The 24127-nt window shown below is 40.7% G+C and overlaps 1 protein-coding gene across 1 annotated transcript; it reads left to right on the top strand.

Annotated features, from left to right (window-relative positions):
• The first annotated feature begins 362 nt into the window (after positions 1-362).
• LOC109759351 (uncharacterized) lies at positions 363-23442 on the top strand. The gene is made up of 10 exons (XM_020318174.2): positions 363-714; positions 801-947; positions 1029-1301; positions 4846-4890; positions 7034-7166; positions 7248-7410; positions 7485-7613; positions 7698-7892; positions 8240-8362; positions 23007-23442. Exons 1-10 carry the CDS (start codon positions 363-365, stop codon positions 23118-23120), a joined length of 1674 nt encoding a protein of 557 aa, XP_020173763.1. The 3' UTR covers positions 23121-23442.
• Positions 23443-24127: the final 685 nt, after the last annotated feature.

Raw genomic sequence — 24127 nt, forward strand, 5'->3', positions numbered from 1 at the left:
CAAGAAGCTTCTATGAAAGTGAAAGTGGCCTCACAGACTACCAAAAAGAAAGAAAGAAGTTTATCGATCTCATTCCAAAAATGAAAAATAATTTACTCTATGAGCCTCTAATTTTGTAGGATGCCACACATGCACATGCTCCCCAAACATGTTATTCTTGATCGCGAATTGTATTCCAGGCTACCCTTAGCCTCCACCACCCTTATGTATGTGTTCTTGTGCTTACAGATCAGGTCTACTACATTTCATGTTTCTACTGCGTACGTATACTAGTTAATTGAAGGCCGACCAATCAATTACCACGAACGAAGCTAGTATCGTAGATTCAAGCTTAAACGACTAGAAGAAAAGCAAATAGCACAATGGGTTCATGTGCGTCCAAGTCAGCTCTTGAGCATCGTCGGATGGAGAGGTACTACACAACAAGGAGGGGCAGAAGAGGGCGCGGCAATCCCCGGTCAGTGATGCCAGACGGGCCCAAGCCACGAATTGTGGATGCAAGAGGGCGCACCACTGACTTCTCAATGAGCGAGATAGTCCACGTCGAGTCAGCGCGCAAGTCAGATCATTCCAGTACGTTCCACCTCACCCAGATGGAGTGGCACCACAGTGAGCGAGATTCCACTGGTTGCTGCAAAGAAGACGCCTGGTTCGACTCTGTTAGCATCCTTGAGGACGATTCTGATGAGGAGGAATTCAAGAGCATAGATGGAGGTATTTCCGCCATTGAAATTCTACATGTCTTATTTTCTAGTGTTCATTGATTGTTTTCCTTTGTCCATGTATGTCCCGTACTGTAGATTTTTCCGACGATGAAGAAGAAGATGAGGAGAATAACAAGCGAGAGAAGGCATCACGTTTTGCTGATACTCTCTCTCGCATCGTCGAATTATGGCAGGGTGTCCCCGTGACATTATCAATTGAGCAATATCTAAAAAGAGACGACGGTATGTATGTAAGCGCCTAAAAGGAAGGTTGAAAACACCAACACAAAGAGTGCATTCTGACATGCGATCTCACATTTAAAGGTGGTGATGATCCTGCACGTAGGAGCCAAAGCATGGCAATATGTGCCAGCAAGTGCGTGGAAAGTTCCAAGGAGAAAAATGATGTAGAGGACAAGAACAACAAGGATCCTAGCACCCCGTCTCGCATACAAAAGCTGCTACATTCCATTAGTTTCAATGAAAAGATGCAACAACTCACCTGTGTCAGCCCAGCAAAGAGGAAGTCTACAGTTATACGGCTCTCCTACAAGAGGACATCATGCGACGAGGACTCCCAATGTGGTGGTGACATCGGTAAGCCACAGTTCAGGCCCTCTCAATAGTTTGTTTTGTACAACAAGCTCATGACACAGATTTATATATAGAAACCACCTATTTATATGAATATAAAGTAGAAAAATCTAAAATCTTTGAAAATGTTGGGTTTATGGTCTAAAACCACAACAGAAACAAGGTACTCCGAGAAACACTTCATGTACTAATTCGAAGATCATTTTTTAACACAAAGGGAATCTTATGCAAAAGCAAGACCTAGGATCGTCACATGCACTAGCCGACCTTTTAGCTATAGTGAGCTATACTATGTTATAGTGCTAATGTACGCTATAGTCCATGAAAAATTTCTAGGCCATGCCTGAGGCAGCATCCCGGGCTCCCTGGGGCCTAATACTGCAGTACATAGTAACATATATAAGTAAAATACCTCTCGCAGCACCCAGACACACCTAAGATATTATCTAATCAGGAGAGACAATCTAAACTACTACACTAGCATCAACACATGAAAACCATAATTGTACATGAAAAAACCAAAAGGTAGGGTAAAAACCATGGGACAAAGCCACCCAAATCTTCTTCCACTGTTATAAAATGTGGGATACAAGAAATCTACCATAGATAGCACTAGAGACTCTAATACATCAAGTTTTCTCTATCTAGCATGACAACAACTTGATTTCAGATTGCTAGAACTCGGGACTAGTCACATCTAACTAATGAGGGTGGAACAACCACTTGAAGCAGACAATATGGTGGGTCTCATATTAATAACTTTGTGGATCGCTTTACATGATGGAAATATCTTCCTTCAATCTCCCTCTCATCCCCTTTCTCTCTTGGTTTTTCCTTCTCTTTCTCCAGTAGGTGCCAACCTAAAGTTTGCCACACCTCCAAGTGTACTGGATGGGAGGATGGACATCCCCTTTCCCCGTGTGCAAACTCTGAAGTGATCCTAGGTATTAACCATACGGTGTAGTGGTCTTTTTGACAAGTTTGTGCTGCATAAAAAAGATTGTAAATTGTCATATCCACACAACCCATATGAGGAGGATCTCCCAACAAATCTCATGAGGGGGCATGGGTATGCCTATACCTTTCGACATTCTTGTAAATTCTCATTTGAAAATATATTGGTCATCATATCTGAACCATTCTTTTCGGTATGATTCTTGTACAATTACAACAACTTGAAAAATTTGCAACATCATCGCTACATATGGAATCCAATGGTACCTCACATCACTGTGCTTGGATCAAGAGTGGTAACATGAATTATTGCTAATATTAATAGTGCTTTGATTTATGCAAAACAAAATAGACTTCTCTTGCTTCATGCCCAGCTCTTGCAAAAATTTCTTATCCACAACACTGTTTTACAAGCATCAGCCTCATGTTTTTTACTCGACATATAAATTTGTTGCATAAACACATTTTTATAATTTTGATTGCCATGACACTGGTCCCCCTACACAAGTTGTTAGGTATCCAAACGTTGACCTTCTATGATTGATGTCACCACAACAATCTCCATATGTAATGCCTTGCAATCCAAGATCCCGACTTCCAATGCATAAACACGATGTAGAAGTTCCTTTGAGATACTCGAGAATCCACTTCATTGGTATATAGTGAGCTTTACATGATATTGTTATGAATGGCTAACAAATTTAAAACCATAGGCAATATCAGGCCTAGTGCACGCCATGGCATACATCAAACGACCCACAACATACTGGTACACACTTAAATCATTTTTTTCTTTTCATGCTTGTAGGTTATTGTTCAACAGTCAAATTTTGATGGCCTACTAGTAGAGAGTTAAATGATTTTGCATACTTCATATTGCACATTTCAACTACCTTCGCAATGTGTCTTTCTTGTGAGAGACAAAGCAGCTTCCCCGATCTATCATGGGAGATCCGCATGCCAACTATTTGCATGGTTGGTCCCAAATCCTTTATGGCAGATGATTTACTCAATGCCTTAGTAAGGAGAGCAATCGTCTTGTGCATTTTCGAACACGTGTCATTAAATATAGCAAGATAATAATAAAATCAGCATGGACACACCTCTTAATGAAGACATAATGCCCAAGGTGTGCTTTATGGTAACCAACTCCAGTCATAAAAGACACACTTCTTGTACCACTACGTGGAGCTTGCTTCAAGCCATAGAAGGTCTTTTTTTATTTCCACAAATAATGCTCCTTGCCTACAACTATGAAACCCATTGACTTGTCCATATATATCAAGACTTCTATGCCATCATTTAAGAATGCTCCAAGGTATCAATCTCATATAGAAAAATTGTCTTGTCCTGCATGGCTTCCAACCACTCATTCTTGTGTGTGTCAGACATTGTTTCCTCACAGCATTAAGGCTCACTTGCATTGCTCATCACCACATATAAATATGGTGGATACTTGCATGAAGGCACTTGGTCTCTCCCACTTCTTTTCTCCTACACTCATGATGAATCAGGTGAACTGTCATTAACATCATCATTACCATCATTATTATGATTATTAGAGGCTCCTCGTCACTTTGACATATACTGCCTTGGACAGTTGCATGTTCATTGTCTTTGGCATCATCATCTCGTCCATGATCCCCACGCATGAGAAAAAGTGGAATTGGATCCATGTTAACCTAAGATGTGATGGCATTTGGCTTCTCTGGTTTCCCACTATCATATCTTGCTTATCCAAATCTTTGGATCCCTCAAACTATAGCCATACTCCTCATTCAGCTGGCTGAGAGAGATGCATTGCTTTGTCTTGCTATAAAGATTGAATCTCGCATCCATTGGTATGACCACAAATGCACTGCAACCAAAGACCTTCTAGTGATTGTGAGATACCTCCTTCCCTGACCAAATTGTTTAAGGAATATCACCAACAAGAGGAACTAAGCAACATAGGTCAACCATATAAAATTCATGAATCCTTAGTGTAAAATGTATTAGGTAGTTTAGCATGAGATATTATAAGTATGACTCTTTACGTGAGTGTCCTGTTCGTTCTTTCTAAACACCATTGACATAAGATGTCTTTGGTGGACTCTTCTCAAGCATGATGCCATACTTTTTATGGTACCTTTATAAAGGGCCTTCATGTCAACATCATTGTATGGTATCACACATTGTAGCATCTTGTGAGTTTCACTTTCCACTTTGGTAGGGAAATCCTTGAAGATTCTAGCACCCGATGATTATTCTCAACACAAAATAAAAACTTTTCTAGAATGGTCAACAATGAAAGTCAAAAATATATTGCTCCACTAATGGATTTTCAGTCATGTAGCAAACATGCACAATATCAAGAACATTCTCGCATGGTTGAGCGATTGTAAATATGCAAGCCTATGTTGTTTTGCAGTAACACAATGTTCATCGGGTTTCAAGTATATACCTTTCAACTCAGTGAGGTACTTCCATGCTAGAAAGAGAGTTCATGCCATTCTCCCTCATAAGACCAAGCCTGTTGCACCAAAAATCAATCGAGATTTCTTTCTCGGCATTGTTCAACACTTATATAGACAACTTGGTTTTGGTCTTATAGAGAAAAACTTGCCCACTTCCTTGACCAATAATCAAAGAACCTTTGGTGAGTTTCCATTATCCTTCACCAAAATAACTAGGATGTTTCATATAATCAAGATTTCCCACTAATAAAAAATTCAGACTTATGCTGGGAACTTGTCTAGCATCATTTTTCACCAACATGCAACATTTCTGTTCATCAATGCATATAGAGACCTTGCCAATAGCTTTTGACGAACCACTATTTCCCATAATCACTTTTTTTGTAACATATGTTTTCTAGGATGTGCAATACTCATTTTATTTGTAATGTGGGAGGACACACTTACACAGCCAAACTCATTGCAATATCATGAACATCACTATAGAATTATTCATCTTTAGTGACTAAGTAGTCTTCAACTTGTGAAGTCATGGATGAACTGTTCCCAACATTTTTCTTGATTTTCTTTGTATATTTACCCCTGACAAGCTCTCTTTTGTATTTTGGCCACTTGCACATAATACGTCTCGATGTGCCACAATTAAAGAAAGTAATTTCTTTTATGTATTTAGACTTTGATCTCCATCTGCATTTATCTCTAGCTTACTGAACTCTTGTGTGACTGCATCCATGATTCTAAATCTTCCCATCAGTTTCATGCACATACACATCAAAAGAAGTAGTGTCTCTCACCCTTTTTCTTCTTTCTGGTATCTCCATTTAGCATATTGTTCTTCACCATCTCCAAAGTGATCTTCTTACAATCTGGAGCTGAATATTTTAGGATGCAAAAAAGCGTGATCAAACTATTACGGATGGAACCAATTAGCAACAATACTCGCACCTCATCCTCAAAGTTGATCTTCAACATTGAGTGTCGATTTATATGGCATTAGGAGGCAGTCAGGTGTTAGATCACATTGTTGTCATCTTAGTACTCAAACTTAACAAGTATTTTGATCACTGAAGCCGTGCACATTTATGTATTCCTCTCATACATAGCCTTTAAACTCTGGCACGTCTCATACATATTTTTTGATTTTCAACATGGTGGAATATATCGTGGTTAATGTGCGAATGATTCATACCTATTGCCTTTCTGTGCATCACTCTCCATTCCTCTTATGTGACACTGGTGTGTACTTTATCTTTACAATTGGCTCCTTGCAGAAGGATGTCTTTCATCATCGAATTTCATAGAGAGAAATGGGAAGAAGCAAGTTTTATCATGCCACTTGTTGTAGCGCCTTCTTCCATAGAAATTGCGAGCAAGCTCTTCGAGTACAATCAAACAACTAGGATTAGCAATTTTGCTGGTATACCTCAATCGGAATTAGCACCCACATACGATCTAAACCTATAGTGGAAACAAAGCAATCTTGCACCATTTCTTGTACTAATTCAAGGATATGAGGAAAATAACTCTCACAACACACCAGACACACCACAAACATTGATTTGGGTGAGCACCGACCTTAATTACAATACTAATGTTAACACACTAACACCAGATTTTTGCATGGTAAACCCGCAAGTTTTGGTAAAATCCATGATCCAAAGTGACCCAATCTATTTACACTGTTATCAAATACGGTATACAACACTTTCTTCTCCAGGTTGCAGTAGATGTTCTTATATATGAACATATTTGGTTCTTTTATGCAACAAGAAGATTAGGGACTATGAGAGCTACAGATTGGAACATCTAACCAAACAACATGGATATACAACTTGAAAGAGATAAGGCGGTAGATCTATTATTCACAACTTTGGGGAGAAATTTCCTTTGCTTGATGGGAAGATCTTCCTTCAATCTTCATCTTCTTCTCATACTCTCTTGGTTTTATCTTTTACTTCATCAATGGAGGCTAACCTAAAATTCATCACACCTCTTCGTAAACTATTGTATAGGAGGTTGGAAATCACCCTCCCTTGATGTGCAAAATCCAAAATGACCAATTGTCATAACCCCAAATGTAGTGGGATCTTGCACAAGTTTTGGCTGCCTACAAAAGGCTTTAAATGTTAATTTCCTAATATCTCATATGAGGATGATATCCTAGTAGAAACTATAAGGTAACATAATAGATAAATGAGCAACTCCAAGCAACCACATCGGGCTAGACATTCCCAATTCAATTTTTTTACATAAATAATTGATGGTAAAATCCCTATCTTTGCACCATAACGAAGATGCATGAACCTAACAATGTAAATAATGTAGGAGAATTGAAGAAATATGTCATCCGTCCCAAGGGAGGGATGACGATCCCATCTGGAGGGGGAAAGCCCACACCCGGAAGATGGTCACAGATTGATCCATCTGTCTTCAAGCTAAGGAGTGAAACATTCCTCAGGCATGAAACACTGTAGAGAAAAATCTAGTTGATAAAGGGGATGACCATACATAACCTTTGATTTTAATTTCTGTTTTTCAGAGATAAGAAGAAATGTCCAGCTCCGAACTATGCCGCCTACTACCCAATAGGCGTTGACTTGTTTGCGAGCCCCAAGAAGGTTTCACACATTGCCGAACACATTGATCTTCCACAGGTCAAACCACACCACAAGCTCCCATCACTGTTGATCATCAACATCCAGGTATATCTACTAGGTATACATGGTTTCTCATCTTCGTTGCTCCAATTTTCATTTCCTTTTTCCGACAATCACAGATGCCTACCTATCCTGCTGCTATGTTCCTCGGGGACAGTGATGGAGAAGGGTTCAGCCTTTGTTTGTACTTCAGACTCTCCGAGTATTTTGATAAGGAGGTTTCAGAACATTTTAAGGAATCCATCGTGGTGAGTGCCTTCTCAAGTCAACATACTAATACTGTAATATTATAACTTCTTTCCAACGAGTTGTATTAATGTTTCTTCTGGCAGAGATTTCTTGAGAATGAATGTGAGAAGGTGAAAGGGTTTGCATCAGAATCTACAATGGCATATAGAGATCGGTTGAAAATCATGGCTGGATTGGTTAACCCAGATGATCTCCAGTTGAGTTCCACAGAGAAAAAGCTTGTCCAAGCATACAACGAGAAGCCAGTCCTTTCCCGCCCTCAACATAGTTTTTATGAGGTTAAGAAATGATTTCCTTTTCATATACATGATTAAATATTATAAATGTTGTGTGTGCATGTGTTTTTGTGTGTTTTCAGGCCAAGAAACTAAGAAATCATTTCAAAACCAATAAATAAGTTGATAGCGTAGCAGATCTTCAAATATGCTCAATAGATAGTAACTTTCCTCTTTCAATTTCTTAACTAACCACATAGTGATAAATAAATAAATTGTAGAAACATTATCAAGCGGATCAAAACCATTTCATTGTTCTGTACATTGTTTCAATGTTTGTAAATATAATAATAAATTGGGCATTACACTAGTCTACGTGAAATTAAGTGTTTTATCTCTTACATAACTAGGGTGAGAACTACTTTGAGGTAGATCTTGATATACACCGGTTTAGCTACATCGCAAGGAGGGGATTGGATTCATTTAGGGAACGCCTGAAGAGTGGCATCCTTGATTTGGGCTTGACAATTCAGGTAAGTTAGTTTTTCCATTTGTAATTACTCCATTTCCTTGAAAACGCATGTCATTTTAATTGACATAGACTACAAGATGCAACTTTTATATATTCATAATAGTCTGCAAAATAAAGTCCAACCACACACGTTTTAGGAGTTCATCGTTTTAGGAGCGGTTAGTATTGATTAGAGATTTCACACCTTTCAGAACTTTTATTGTTGTATTTCATGAATAGGCAAACAAGTTGGTATCTTACCATTTGTAGAGAGAGAGAGAAAGAGAGAGTACAAGAACACCATGAGGCACTTAAAAATCAAGATGCAGAGTGTATTGGTGGGGATACGCAGCCCTAGCGAGCACTCAAGCTGAAAGTCTAGGGCTAAATTTCAGGCAAGATAGTGACCATGCTAGTTGCCCCAATACACAGTTAGAGACGAGCTTTGTCACGAATGATCAAAGTGAGTAGGAAGATGGAAGGCTTCTCAGCATCGAATATGGATGCATTGCAATCTATCCAAATCCACCATGCTATTATGATCACCAGGGAGGAGAGCCCCATGTGGTGGCTAGCCGACGACATGTCGGAAGCTCATAGTCCACTAGTCAATGAACACTTAGCTATTTTTAGGGGGCTCCTAGTTGAGCGGCACACAGACAACATATTTTACCATACTTGGTGCGAGAACAGGCACCCTCTACTACAGATCCAAAGAGTAGTGACCGGCCAAATTGTATCATCACTAACACACAAGTGAAATGTTAGTAGTCCAGGTCGGTGATGACATTGCAATCATTGACGGGCCAGGTGGCCTATTAGTGATGATGAATACTAGAGATGGGCTAGACTGTCAATGCTAACAATCCCAATGGCAGCAAGTAGTGGCATATCACTGTCAACCTCTATGTAGAGGCTGGCCAATGATGTCAAATTCTGGCTGATAGTTTTCAGCTGCACTGCTAGCATTCCGGTAGGACTACTGAAGTGTTTCTCAGCTACACAACAACACAAATAATAACATTAAATACAAATCACATATATAAAATATTTTATGTTGTATACAAATAGTTGAATATCATGATAATCACATTGGTAGTTTTTCACTTAGAGGATTTTGTATCCTTTTTTTGCTACTTCTTGATAGATTTATGATGTTGCATTCAATATCCAGACTATTGAAGGAATTAACGTATGTTGAATTTCAATAGCCAGATATCGACGCCCGTGGTTAAGCATGCTAAAAATATTTTGGAAAAATTACTATATAATATATGTGTGTGTGTGTGTGTGTGTGTGTGTGTGTGTGAATTAAGTAGAGCGAACCGCACAAAAAAAGAATTAAGTAGAGCGATCTCGTTTGTAATAAATATGTCATTGTCCTACTAACAGTTGCCAGTTCGAATAAATAGTTGGTGCAGTTGTAGCAGGAGGCATTCCTCCGGGAGTTGTGAAGAATCAATTTTTTTGTACAACGCGACAGAAATTGAGAAAGGTCGGTGGCCAGACATTTCGGTTGCACTGTACAGAGCACTCTTTAAAATAAAGTGATTTGTACAGTACACAGAAGGGTCACAATAGAAACATGGTGAATGATGTCTCCCTTCTTGAAAAAAGGTCAAAGTATACTTAGCTAAACACAAATAGAAGAAAACTCTAATTATTTTTCAAGTAGTCTACCTCAGGAATCGAGTGATAAACTCTAGGTAAAGAAATATAACCTCCTTTCTCCCCTGGCTTCTGTAAGAAGCAGGTGGGTGGCGCAAAATAGAGCAGACCATGTTGGTTTCGTTAATGTTCTTCATAGGACAGAACCAACAATATGATCTTATTGTGTACTAAGATAGAAACAACTATATCTGTTCAAAAAGGAGTCCACATGAGATGAGAGGGAATAAGGTCAGAAGGAATATCTTGAACATTATATACAAACTTGGTGAGAGGATATGCTAAAATTCTAACACAGTCATAGGAACATTCTTATATTTTCGAACTCTTAGCACATTCACAATTGAACATGTAGCACCATGACATAGCAATAAGAGCATTCTTATTTTGTAACTTTTAGAACAATGGCATTATTATACTGAAACTGCAACATGCTTATTTTTGTAATTGTTAGTACTATTACATTATCGTATAGTGATAGAGGCGAAGGTCTCCTGATGTTTTGATGAGAGGTAGCTATCATTTTCGGTGGAAGTCAACTTTGACGATCAGACTACAAACATGTGAAGACGTCACGCCTTAGCAATCGCTAAACCAGTTCCGAGGGTTTATTGACCATGGCGAAGCATAATCAACCTGACCATGAGGTTCTATTCCCTGCATGCAAACGAAGAACAAGCAAGAAACTGAGATTGCAATCTGGCTATTCCGAATTTCAGATGAAAGCTTTATAGATCCAAGTGGGGTTCGGTGATATTTTGGTCTGGTCGTTAAACACAAACGAAGGACGCGAGTCGCAACTATGGAGAACTTTTAATCTAAACAAAACCCAACTCTAAAATGACACCCTAAGTGTTGTTTTTAATGGGGAAACAGAGGTGAATTTCGTCCACCCTTGGCAAGCTGGGACTAAATTTTGTCCTAAGTCATTTTGCCGATTAATACAGACTTTGGAAACAACCAGTTAAATCTATTTAAAAATTAAATGGGCTTGGACAAAAAATAATGTGGTGTGTCACCTAAAATATACTATGGATGAATTTTTTTGAAAGCCCGTCTTGTATATTTTGTCCATGTATTTTTATGTCGTCATGGTGGCTTGAAAGTGCTGAAAACTCCATTCTTGTTCCCTTTGTGGTTGCCTTCATCTCGACACTTGATCATACTACAGTCTTCATCCTTCTTGTCCATGCTAGACCCTTCATTCAAAAACAAAACAAATGTATCCAATTTAGGCAACATCGTATTCTTATGAACATTAGAATAATTACTAAGAAACGAAAGTACTTGGTGTTTTAATACTCGTGCATGAGCTCTGGTAATAGCTCCAACATGGGTAGTAGCAGGGGTTGTGGGTGTAACTGTGGTAGTGATGTCCCCATCACATAGAAATTGCAACCCAATATTTTTTCAACTCTCACCATATACAATTTAACATATGCATTTCCATTCAGTGATATAGCACAATGACAATTTATCATACTGTTACCACTGTAATATGATCTATAGCACAATTCACACTAGAAACAATATATTCACAAAAAATAGCTTAGGGATTAACAAGAACATATGAGTGTACTGGAACTCACCATTATGGCCATTGTCGTGGACAAAGAACATGGAAGTGATGCCGGGGTGAACGATAGCGCACGATGGCATGAGAGACGTGGCAACACCGCGCATGCACCAGTCCTCGTACAACCACATGTGGGAACACACATGACGAGCACACATGGGCACCAAGGTCATGGAATGTTGATTACAATTCACCATCGATGGTTTGCGGCAATGATGTGGTACCGTAAATTTTGTGGCGAGGAGGTCAGGAGATGGTGCCACCGGGCAGCAAGTAGGACAGGGGACAATGTGGCATAGTGGAAGTGATATGGACAGTTGGGCATGGCATACGTCAGTGTCAGATATCTCAATAGGGTTAAGTATTTAGAAAGGCATTACAATAGTACGAGTAGCCGTACCTCAACAGCCCTGCTTTGTGGCCGGTTAGTGATATCGCAATAGTACTGACTACCATATAAGACTGGTAATTGTCACTGATCTAGGGCTTAGGAATTTTAGTTTTCTAATGCTTGAAAATAGATTTTCAGTGCCAATCCCATTGATTTAATCTATAGGTTATGTACGAGTTGTTTTTCATCTAAATTTATTATTGTTGTAGGTTCTCTTCCATGCATGTAAATATCTTTATATATCGGACACGAGAGGGGGCGGTCTCTTGTGTTTAGAAGTGAGGTCTGTCACTCGATTATCAGAAATTTACGACATAATTAGGGAAGATTAATCAGACACTATTAAGACCAACCGGCCTTTGAAAATATTTGTGCACCCAAATGGATTTAAAAAATAAAATGAAATTAAATGGTAGCATGTCATCATAGATGGGCCTGCCTAACGATGTATCAATAATGACAATATTTTGCTCCTCTAGTTAATATGGCGTGATTTAAATGCACTTCTTATTTCATTATCTTTGATCTATAATTCAAAACTCAATGTGTAAATTTTATTTTTGGGATGAATAATTAATCGGACATAATTGATTGCACTTGAATGAAACTTGGTAGACATGGATTACACAAAGCTAATATTACAAGATAAAATATATAAGATCATGACTAAAATATCTACTATTTATACTAGGCTCTTCTTTTCCTCCACCTTGACACGCGCGGTGAAGTCGTGAACTCTCTCTATTCGGCCCAAGGCCAGTTATACAACCTCTTGTGACACTGCCATCTCGGCTTTAGGCTAGCTGCAGTTGCATGGCCGGGGGCTATAGCTGCTTCCGCGGAGGTACAGGCCTTCGCCTCGACTCATATTGACTCTGTGCATAATTTTTTGAAGTTGGCTATGGTGTCATTGCATTGACGAGCTTCCTCCTACGCACACTTTTCCTCTTCCCACTCGACCATAAAGGCTTCCCATGATGCCCACTTCATGGCCAGTTGGTCGCCATCTCCGCCGGAGGCTGGTGCGGGGAATGATCTAACTGCATGTCAAAGACCAAGCATTTCCTGGTTCATCTAGCGTACCCATCCATGCACTGATAATTTGAGGACACATGAATGCGCCTCTATTCACATCCCCATTGATCAACGTAGTAAGGAGGCCAAATAAATTCTGGAGACACATCAATGACCTGACACTAACTAGGAGTTCAGTGATGAGTTAATATAATGGACCGCCAAACAATGGATGGTCATCTATGAGAAAGTTTATTTCGAGAGAAGCAAACCAAGGTGTAAGATGAACTCATCACTAACCGGTGTTCTCTAGAATGGGTAGTGTTAACTATCGTCAGAGGCTTATCAACAATGCCTCTAAGGTGGCCCCTGCAGTGTTGACCCTCAAAACTGACGCCTAGCCAAGTGTAGGTCAATGATAAGGGGCGAGTGCTACAAAGATTTGAGTAGTTACTTGATGACTAGGTTGTTCATCATCTTTCAGTGCTGACCATATAGCATGCAACTAGTGGCATACGTTAGTTCGTGACAGAGAAAGCAGTCAGGAGTCCATCAACACCGCTAACGAGCTAAATAGATACAAAGTTCACCGATTGTGGTGCCATTGATGCTGACTAGTTTTGTCAAGTAACAATGCCTCATAGCATTAGTGGGCAGAGTAGCGTTTGTTCTGCCAAGTAGCAATCTCCCTCAAGTGGATGACATTGTGGTTAACTAAACCAATAGGAACGCTTGAACGCTAGTCAACGATTGGTACCTACATAGAACTACGATACTTGTCTTGGTCCCCAACAAAACCCGTGAAATTGTCAATCTCATTAGGCTCGCTAGTTAGAAGGATTAATGCACCTTGTCATAGGAAGTGATAATTGCAACTAGAAAAGTAAACGACTCAGATTGTAGACAAGAAATAAGAGTGTGATCGAAGTTGAAAGCAATCAGGATGAATGCTTTGACATCCATAGTTTCGCTAGTTGCTATCTCCGTAAAACATAACATTGCACGGTGAATGAATTACAGATGTGTATCGACAAAATTATTTCTATAAATATTACTATACATGCCATAATTGCGTATAGGCATCATGTTCAGACTTATATAAACCGTACTAACTATATCTATAGCTAATATTCTACCCCAAGACCGATATCTGGCATGCATCTTAAAGGTATTAACTAACACAGAGTATTGCATTAAGCATGATGACATGATGTAGATAATATATTGTGTTTACCACCGACCACCACCAGGACAACTACTCAACTATCTTTTTATCCTTAGTGGAAGTAATACACTACATGATTTTTCTACTTCCTGTCACTACAGTAAATTACTTGCAAGATTGAATGCATCTAACCTAGAGAACCCCCTTTTAAAGATCATTCACCTAAAGATGGAAAGTACAAGTCTCATAGATCCAAGAGCATACATGTCTATAATTTAAGCAGCATGGATCTCATATGAACCCAAGAAAAAAAATTGTATTGATCCTATCATAATGTGACCATTCATCACAAAACAAGGAATACCACAGAAAATTACATCACATGGTTCAAAATTATGTAGGGAATCTTATGTGATTATTATATTGAAGAGGAAGAGAGATTGCAACTAGCTACTATTAGGGACGCATAGTCTAAACATAACTACACACACATTGACATGTTTGCACCAACGTTGATGTAGGTTATCTCCACGCGGACCCACCTTGCTACTCCCTCCTAGACCGCACCAACCTACCGCCTGGTGCCTATAAGGGGCCTGGGTGGGTCCAAGTCCCTCTGACTTTGTTTCTTCCCTCATCTTTGTGACATATATTATTCCTTTTTTGTCATGGAAATTGATATTTCTATATATCCATAATAGGAAAATTAGAAAGTAGCACTGAATTAATATGTTAGTCTAGAAAAAATGATTTCAATACTATGTCATTACGATATAAGTATAGCATGAAACAAGCAAAAATTGTAGATACGTGTAGAACGTATCAACATCCCAATCTTAATCCATGCTCGTCCTCGAGTAGTTAAATGATCACAGAATATTTTTTATTGTGAATGTTGTCTTACATCAAAATGTGCAAATAAACGCACTCTTGCTTCTCATGAATTAATGTTCCCATTGTTGTATGTTAAGAAAGAATGTCAAATTATATTGGAAACATATCATGACATGGTTTTCATTTTATAATAGCAATCTTATCATAAACCAACACAAGGGAAACCAAGTTACTTTGACCATGTTATACCGGATCACCTCATAATAGGTCATGCAATACTTGAGTGCAAGTCTAGCCATATCACTTTTAAAACTAAACAAAGAATAATAACAGGGGTTTATGAGAAGTCAAAAAGATATAAGAAAGTTTTGCACTACCTAGATTGCTCATGAAGAGCTAGATCATTTGAGGAAGCTCATCATTCGAATATACAAGCCATGTTCTATTATTTAAAGAACCCCAATAAGTGTATGAAACATGATCTATATGACAACTCTATATACCAAATTAAATAGAGCAAGAGCTACTTTCAAGCACTAGTGTATACTACAGAAAGGATAGTAGTGTTGCTTCTCTCACTTCTCCCTTTATCTTTTGGCATCCTTGTTGTAATTTTTCTGTATCTTTGAAGGAAGGAGAAACACTTTAGAATGGTATAAAGTACACCAAAATTTACTTACAACTCAATCGTACTTAACTCAACCCGGCTCAAGTACAAAAACTAATGATTATCATCACGTAGAAACTCTACTGTATGCCTCTGGTAGTGTAACAATATATCACAGAATTGCCATAGACTGCCATGGTAGGTAGGTATGGTGGATAGTTTTTGGTATATAATTTGCGGGCTTATGTGTGGGAGAACAGGAAGAATTCCTCCCATGAGGTTTGAATGTATCAACAATGTAGGCACCTAGTCTCGGTGTGAGAGTGGGCAATGCTCAATACTGAAGAAGCTAGCCAGATTGAAGGTCAAAGATATAGCGTGGCATCGATCTCATATCAGTCATAAAGAACTAAAGCATTTATTATGAAAATTCGTAGTATTATCATCAATATTGCATCGTTAAGAAACTCTTGGGGGGCTAGTTTGGCGGTGCCAAAGCCCATTTACGCGTCTCGGCCTAAACAAAATTGTTGGTTTACTTACAACTGCCCCTCAACTTTGAATTCATCGCAATACTAGAGGTTTCCAATACGTACTCCATTTATTAAGAAATGCAATGATCACATATGATCTTACAACAACTCCTCACTACTGTACTCAACCACTTTTACCAAGTCAACCATTTATTACTCCCACATTACCTCAAAACTATTTCAAAGGATCCTATTTTACCATTATGACTGTACACTTGTCCATGCAATTTTTAATCATACCATTAATGCATACGCATTAATTTTATTACCAAGGTATTAATGACATGCCAACTACCAATTTCTATTCAACTCTCTAAACAAATAGAAATGAAGCAATAGAGTGTTCAAAATGTGTTTCTAACAAGACTCATGCTTTAACGAGAATAAGTAAAGCAAAAAAGAAATTCTACACACATATGACCATGCATGAGATCTTACAAAGAATATTTATTCAGGTGTGATGAATTTTTAAGATCATCTTGCAGAAATAAAACAAAATGACACTCCTAGAATCACACATATCATGTGGACAAATAGAAACATAGGCCGAACCGAGACAAACCGATAGTTCTTATTGAAGAAACAGGGATTCCTTGGGCGTCCCAAAGATTAGATGCTTGAGACTTTTTAATATTTCCTTGAGGTGCCTTCGAAAACCCCAATGTTGAGATTAGCCTCTCCTTGTTCTCCTTGTATCATTGTCTCACCTGCGTTTTAACAGCTTCAGCCACATAGAACTTAAGGAGAAGTTGTGACATGGGTTATTATAAGTAATATTTAAATCAAAGCATGACTTTCCATAGAAAATTGAAGAAAAATATAATTCATCATTAGCTACTATATAGGAAACATTCCTAGCACTCCCATGAAATTGCAAACATAAGTAGTTTTTGACTACTATCAGAAGAATCTTCAAAATAGGGCAATCTATAAAGATGCAAACAATATCCATGCTTACTGTCTAAAAAATTCCCAATTATGTTAGAAACTAATGAATTGATCTCAGTTTTTAGTAGAAGCAAAATTTTTTTTCAACACCAGAACACATAACTTGCAAATTGAGCAATGTAATGGCAATTCTTGGCATTTTGTTAAGAAAAATAACAAAAACCAAAGTTTTTATAGAAAGAACAAGCCTATTAACAAATAAAACAAACAAAAATAAAACATGGGTTGCGACAAACAAGCAACTTTCTTTAATACCTTTTAGCTAGGCATAATGTTTTCTTATATAATTTTTGAGTCTTTTGTCGGCATTCTTGAAGGAGTCCTTACTAGGAGATGTATTTTTCATAGCAAGTCCTTTCAATATTTTAGTAGCACTCTAACCATTAATATCCTTTCCTCCACCAAGTTTAAGGTTGTGACCTTCTTTCGGTGTGTGGATACAAGTGTGGTGAGTTGTGGCGCCAATGGTAGAGTGGGCACTTCGGCAACAAGCTTGGTGAAGAGCTGCATAAGGTTGATGGGTCAATATTGAAAAGCGAGTGTGCCTAGGGATTCTTTGATAATGAAAGCTTGGTTGAGTCCTTGGAACCCCATGCAAGTTCATGTCATAGAACTTCTCGAACGACTCACAAAAGTCCAATTTGATTATACTCCTTCATCTAACAAGGAACTTGGCACTGTACCCTTCCAAGCCAGGTCCCTTGCAAAATGAAAAATGGTTGTTGGCCAGACAAATATCTTTGCCTTTGAACTGGCGCTCGAACTCCACTAGGTAAAAAACCTAGGATCAAGCTCCGACATTGCAAGGGATAAATCATGATCATTTAACGTCCCCAAGAGATAAGATAAATGGTGGAAGACGGCCTATACCATGTAGGCCACATTACAGACGATGGACTGGCCAACCAATAGTTCTAAGATCCTATTTTTTGTTTATGATGTGATGTAGAAGAACAACCAGTTGGTGTCGCCGTCCTTGAGCCATGTGAACAACACATGTTGACGCGGCATACTATGAGTGAGAGGAAGGTGAGTTTGAGGTAGGTTTCTTTGAGATTTTGTTGGAGCCTAGATTGAAATGTATAGAGTGGTCGGATATCCTATGAGGTATCAAGACAAGCGATAATCTTGCAGGATATGAGCAGCTCTAGGGAAGCATTGCCAATCTTCTTGGCTCTCCAGGAACAAAGTTGTTGTGTGGTGGTCATGAGTTGGGAGACAATGCAATAGACCGGGTCAGGCTTAGCATCCATCGAATTCCACGTTTGTATCACCACTTGACGAAACCCATCAATCTTAGGTCAGTTCTACTCGAAGTGGAAGTGACATGCGCTATGGTGCTATAAGCTCAGTTGAGGATCCGATGGCAGTGATTGGAGAATACCCTTACAAGTGAGTAGAGCAGGCTACGGTGGTGATGCTCTTCCTAGTCGTAGGTATAGTTTGCTCCACTGATGTGCTCGATGGTGGGACTGTAGCCCGCATTAGAGTAGGTGTAGTGGTTGCCATGAACGTATATGTTCTTTATCTATTTTTCAACCATGATGCAGTAACACTGGGACATCATCCCCTAATGGAGTGGTCCTGCACACATGGTCGACAGGGCGCACACTTTCGTGAGAATTTTGATCTTCGGGCCATCTCTTGCAGGTCAAATAACCTCCTGGACCATCTACTTTCTCCTCGGGAGAGGTTCATCAGGAGCACCATGAGGTGGTTAGTGCCAATAATTGGGTTAGATATCAGCACTGGAAGGGCACCATGTAATAATTATACCTCCACGGGTACTGTCAGCTTGGAGGGACAAATAAGCGCCAAATTGGGGGGGGGCTATGATTTAATTAATTAGGAGTCGGGAGACAATTCTAACCTCCGTAGGCAAACCATAGTCAATAGGTCTAAGGAGATCTCCCTACAAACACCAGCGCGGTGCGTACTAGAGTTAATGCATTAAACATTCCAAATAAGCTTCAAGCTTTGATGCATGGAACAATTGTGGGATCCAAGCATGTGCGAGGAAATGTAAAAATGCCGACTAACCAAACCGAGGAGGTTGAGCCCATAAACGTGGCAACAACACACATTGAAGGAACGCGCCGACAGAATGAGTCGGCGGCATCCAAACTGGTGTCTTCACTGAGTTGCAAGTCAAAAGGGCACTTGCAGTTGGCAAGTATACCTTACACTGATTTGCTCATCCTCGTGAAGAACGAGTAGCCATTGTAGAATCACACAATTGGACTTCCTCTACGAGCTAAGCCCACAATATATCCGGGCTCCGCGGTGTTAACTCTAGCGGTAGCTCATTATGTTGTTAGCTGGGATTAGGATGACCACTAATGGGGATATTGGGCTAGGTTCCACGTCACTTCATCATTGGCCCACATGCAAGCCAGATATCTGATCCATCATTGGGCCACCACATCCCAATGGTTCGGAGGGATCAACTCACATCGTTGGGGCATCCCGGAAGCTTCCTACAGCATATGATCCACTTCATAAATGTGTCGAGGTTAGTTGTCTACCACCCAGAGGGCAACGAACGCAAGGAAGATACACCCATCAGAATACAACAAGTTCCATGTAGCAACATGGGGCGTCGAGTAGCGAGCGGGACCAACGGAGTGGCTTGTGGGGTCGTAGGGTCACTGCATTGCAGAAGCACATTGTTGGTTTCCATTGTCGCTGGAATATGATATGTGGCTCACATCTGTGTCTTCATAAAATGTCCAAAAGATTATGAGCAGCCTTATCAAAAGCTAGGAAAGTGTGCCCGCTTTGGCCAACTCCATTGGGCCCATAGGACGACTAGAAAAGATGAGCAGGATATTCGAAGCTTCCTCCATGTCACCAGACCGACATTGGTCGAGCTTGAAAGACTGCGACAAACAAAACCAGTGAGGCCATGGAAGGGGGCATGCCGAGGAAGGTCTTTCATTGTAGTGACTGTGGGGAGTAGGATGTTAAGCAAAGGAGGTAGTTAGTAGAGCGACAAACATTGCATGCGGTACCAAAGCAAACTGTTAGGGAATGCTTTTACCATGGCCAGATTAGAATCAGTGAACTTGCTGTTTGACTTGGTAATCAATAGACGTTTCTAGCGCAAGTTCCTCGATCAAGCATGAAGGTGAGGAGCATCTCTATCGTCTCGATGCTCTTGGTGTGGTATGTGTCCTAGAGCTCCCAACATTAACCTTGAACCAATGGTTCACTGACTCAGCAGCATTCAATGACTCTAGGGATAGAACGGAAAGTGAAGAATGCACGGCACATTATGCCCATCACAATGCGGGTGCAGACCATGTTGGTGGGGAATCAGATCACGTGTCTTGATGGTAGTGGAGGTGAACATATAAATCTTTAGCGGTGAGGTTGAAACGCTCTCTTGGGGTTGATGTGACCTCCTACTGAAAATAATAGTGGTTTGAGGCTATGGTAGCCACAAGACCACTGATCCACGAGCACCAAGGTGTGACTAGCCTTTCTGAGTCTGGTATGATCTAGAACGCAACATCCGGCCGCCGAGAAGGGTGGATGGTCATGCTGACCACGATTGAGGGGAGCGTATGAGATGCCAAAGTACCAGGTGAGCCACCCACCCAGGAGGAGAGGCCATCATTCTAGACGAGACATGATGATGCCACGTGCACCACTTGAAGAGGTAGATCCGCCAGACCAGGAAGTCGAACCACTTCTATGCCGACAAAGAGGTAGTGCACAACAGGCTGGAAATAAGGAACAGAGCACCCACACACTACATGGATGAAGTGATAACAACTCCTTTATTGGTCGCCCGGCGACATTCAAAGAGGTTATGGCGCAGGACATTGAACATGTGGCACTCATCGTCTGGTGGGTGGGGCAACAATGATTGCGGTTTGTTGCGACTTTCTAGGTGTACTGGGGTTATTGTCCATCACAGAGGACCCAACGTACTTGGACCTCAGGTATGGATGCAAAGTGATCAGAGATGTGTCTGGTGTGGGAACCTCCGCTCAAGGGACACGAGGGGCATGCCCAAATAGTCAGTTTTGGTAGGAGGGCCCCTACTATGAGAGCACACAGAAAGGACCATAGAGCCATCACAGCTCCATCGAGAGGCTAGTGGGGGTGTGGGAGGGCTCCATGGGTTACCGTGTGGGATATGTGGGAGGAGGCAGGTTGACGCCGAGGCCAAAAGTGACCGCTGATGAGGGCTAGAGGGGAGGCTCCTCATATGTTTGACATACGAGGATGTTCAGGTATGTATTTATGAGCATGAAGATTATTATGCCTACATATTGGTACATTATGTAAGGCACAAATGCATGAAGGATGAAGGAACACACATCAACAACTTATATTATATATGTCTTGCACTCTTTAGTTTGCTCAATTTGAGCATAATATATAGGGCACCGCTAAGTCTAAGATTAATGTCCATAACTCAAATCGGTCGCCCAAAAACCACTGATTAATCCCTAATGACAGTTGGATATCTTTCACCACACACATAGGATAAAAGGACCAACTGCCCCATGGGGGACACATCCTTCACAAACAAAACACCTGGGAAAGAGACACCCTTGGTTTTGGGCACGACATATAGACTCCCGCGCATCTCCCTCGATGATTTGCTCCCACAGCTCTTCACCATCATTGCAACACTAATAACTCTGAATCACCCCCTCCATGTCATCGGGCAACCTTGCCCTTGCCTCGTTATCGCAACTCTGTGCATGGGTGGTTCTAGCATCTCCGTCCACTAATTTTAGCTCATGGCGGCTAGATTGGGGGCATCCACCATTGATGACTATCCAATTCCTCGCATCATCTGTCAAAGCTAGATGTAGCACTGAGAGCCACTGGTTGCAGCTCGCAGGCCATCGCTTGAAGCGTCATTGATGTCACCATCCACCAGCTGTCACATCTTTTGGTGTCATCAGGTGTAGTATTTGGCGTAGATGGTATCTGAACTTGGAGCCCACTCCAAAGCCAGTCGCAGCGCAACCTACTGCTAGTTCTACCATCCTGCACCACCCATCACCACCCACCATGGCCATGTGGTCCCAATATGCCCCGCTGTTGGTTCCATCACCCATGTTGTGTGTTCCAATATTCTGAGTTGTTGGTTTCAAAACCGTTGCTTCCTCAGTCACCATACTCACATCTTGTAGGAACTAAGGTTTCATCTTCTCAACTGGCTGGTCACAACTATGCTGATAGGGGTTGCAGATTCTCCGTCGATGCTCATGCCCTAGTCAAAATTCCCTTTGAGATCTGGTCCCTGCGAAGTAGAAGGGGGATGCTTAGGTGGCGAAGACAACTAGCGTCTCTGACGGCAAGAGGCGGGGCACATCTTCCTGTACTCACTTCATCATCGTCTCAACCATCCTCTAGAGGGCAGCGCGAGCGTGGGCATCACTCCATCACGGTCGCTCTCATCGCGTGTTGGAGGCGACACTGTAGTAGTGCTGCAATTGACGGTGGTGAAAGGGCATCATGGTCGGCATGGTGGGAAGAGAGCAAAGGATAGCTGTGCTAGGGCAGGGCATGCATGGTGATCAAGCAACAAAGAATAAAAGGAAAAGTGAGATGGAAGGAAAATCATAGTGTTTCTCGGTGGAGGATAACAAAATAAAAGGAAGCTATAGCTCACACCCACAACGTGGCCCAGATGTGTGCGACTGGAGAGGACGAGATTGGTCAGCCAACTAGGAATATTTTCCTATTATATAGGCTCTACATGATTAAGGATCATATGGTTTACCAAGTGGACACATATTTTCCATGCTAGACCTTCGATAAATAAAACAAAGATGACCAATGAACATTGTAAGAGGTTTCTCCTTTTAGGAAATAAAAATTATGTAGTTATATAAGACAAATATCATATTTCTTTTGTCTGACTTATGTTCATTTCTTTAGTTGATTTTATAATCATACTGCAGGCCCAGAAGCAAGAGGAACTCCCTGAGCAGGTCCTTTGTTGTGTTAGGTTGAACAAGATAGACTTCATCAATCATGGGCAAGTTCCAACGATTGTCACACTTGATGATAAGTGATATACTGGATTGTAGAGGTTTCCTTGTGCAACTTTTTGGAAGGCTAGATATGAAGATCAAGAGGAACAAAACAAAAATCAAAATTCTATGAGAATTATGCACCTGACGTGTTCATTTATGCCTAATATATTCGCTATGTTGCCTGCTTTCATAGGCAGGGATATTTTTGATAGATATAATATATAACTGTAGCAGTGAAACATGTGAACTTCTCTTGTTTTGGTATTGTTTTGGCAAGATAATTCTTAAATGATTGTTGTAATGATGCATATGATGTACCTTCTAACAGATATTGGTTAGGCACAATATTTTCTTGTAAAACACTTGTGATGTAGGGTAAAACCATAGGTGGAGATCTTCTTCACACTTGGAGGTGGGGAAGGAAAAATCAAGAGTAGAATCACAAGAGGAACACTTAAGGCAACATCCAAGGTCACACATTCTACCAAATCCACATACAGATACAAGATTAAAGATCCAAATCCAACAAAAGGAAATAGCAGAGGGTAATTCTTCCCAATCCGTAGAGGAATTGAGGTCTTGATGATCGTCTTCTCCAATCCCTAGGGGAGGAGGTCTTGATATCCACTTGGGGGTCTTCTCCTAAAAGAGGCCTTGATCTCCAAGAGGGTATGTAGGTAGGAGAAAAGCTGTCAAGATCTCATAATATGCTTTGCTAACCCTAGAAGGAGGAGGCGAATGTCTATTTATAGTCTTTGGTGGAATAGACAGGTAGGTGGAGAGATACAAGGCCACATGGCCGATTTGAGCGCAGGCAAGGCCGAACGGCCGGGTCGGTACTCGGACGATCCAGACATTTGCCGAATGATCTGGGTAGTCATCCATATGGTATGGCTATAGCTGTAGCAGCTAGGGGCAGCCGGGCATCCAGGACGCTGTCCGGATGTCCGAGCATCTTCCGGCTGATTCGGGTAGGGTCCCGGATGGTCTGACTTCACGGAGAGGCTTCGTGTGTCTTCGGCCTCTCTAGCCGGGTCGTCGGGGCT

Source organism: Aegilops tauschii, chromosome 4, assembly GCF_002575655.3.
Source record: "Aegilops tauschii subsp. strangulata cultivar AL8/78 chromosome 4, Aet v6.0, whole genome shotgun sequence".
NCBI lineage: Eukaryota > Viridiplantae > Streptophyta > Magnoliopsida > Poales > Poaceae > Aegilops > Aegilops tauschii.

What these genes read in the sequence shown, in the direction of transcription:
- LOC109759351 (XM_020318174.2), top strand. Translation starts at nt 363, where the DNA reads ATGGGTTCATGTGCGTCCAAGTCAGCTCTTGAGCATCGTCGGATGGAG. An exon ending in ATTCAAGAGCATAGATGGAG is followed by an intron (nt 715 to 800) that starts GTATTTCCGCCA and finishes CCCGTACTGTAG; the next exon opens with ATTTTTCCGACGATGAAGAA. An exon ending in ATTTGGGCTTGACAATTCAG is followed by an intron (nt 8,363 to 23,006) that starts GTAAGTTAGTTT and finishes ATCATACTGCAG; the next exon opens with GCCCAGAAGCAAGAGGAACT.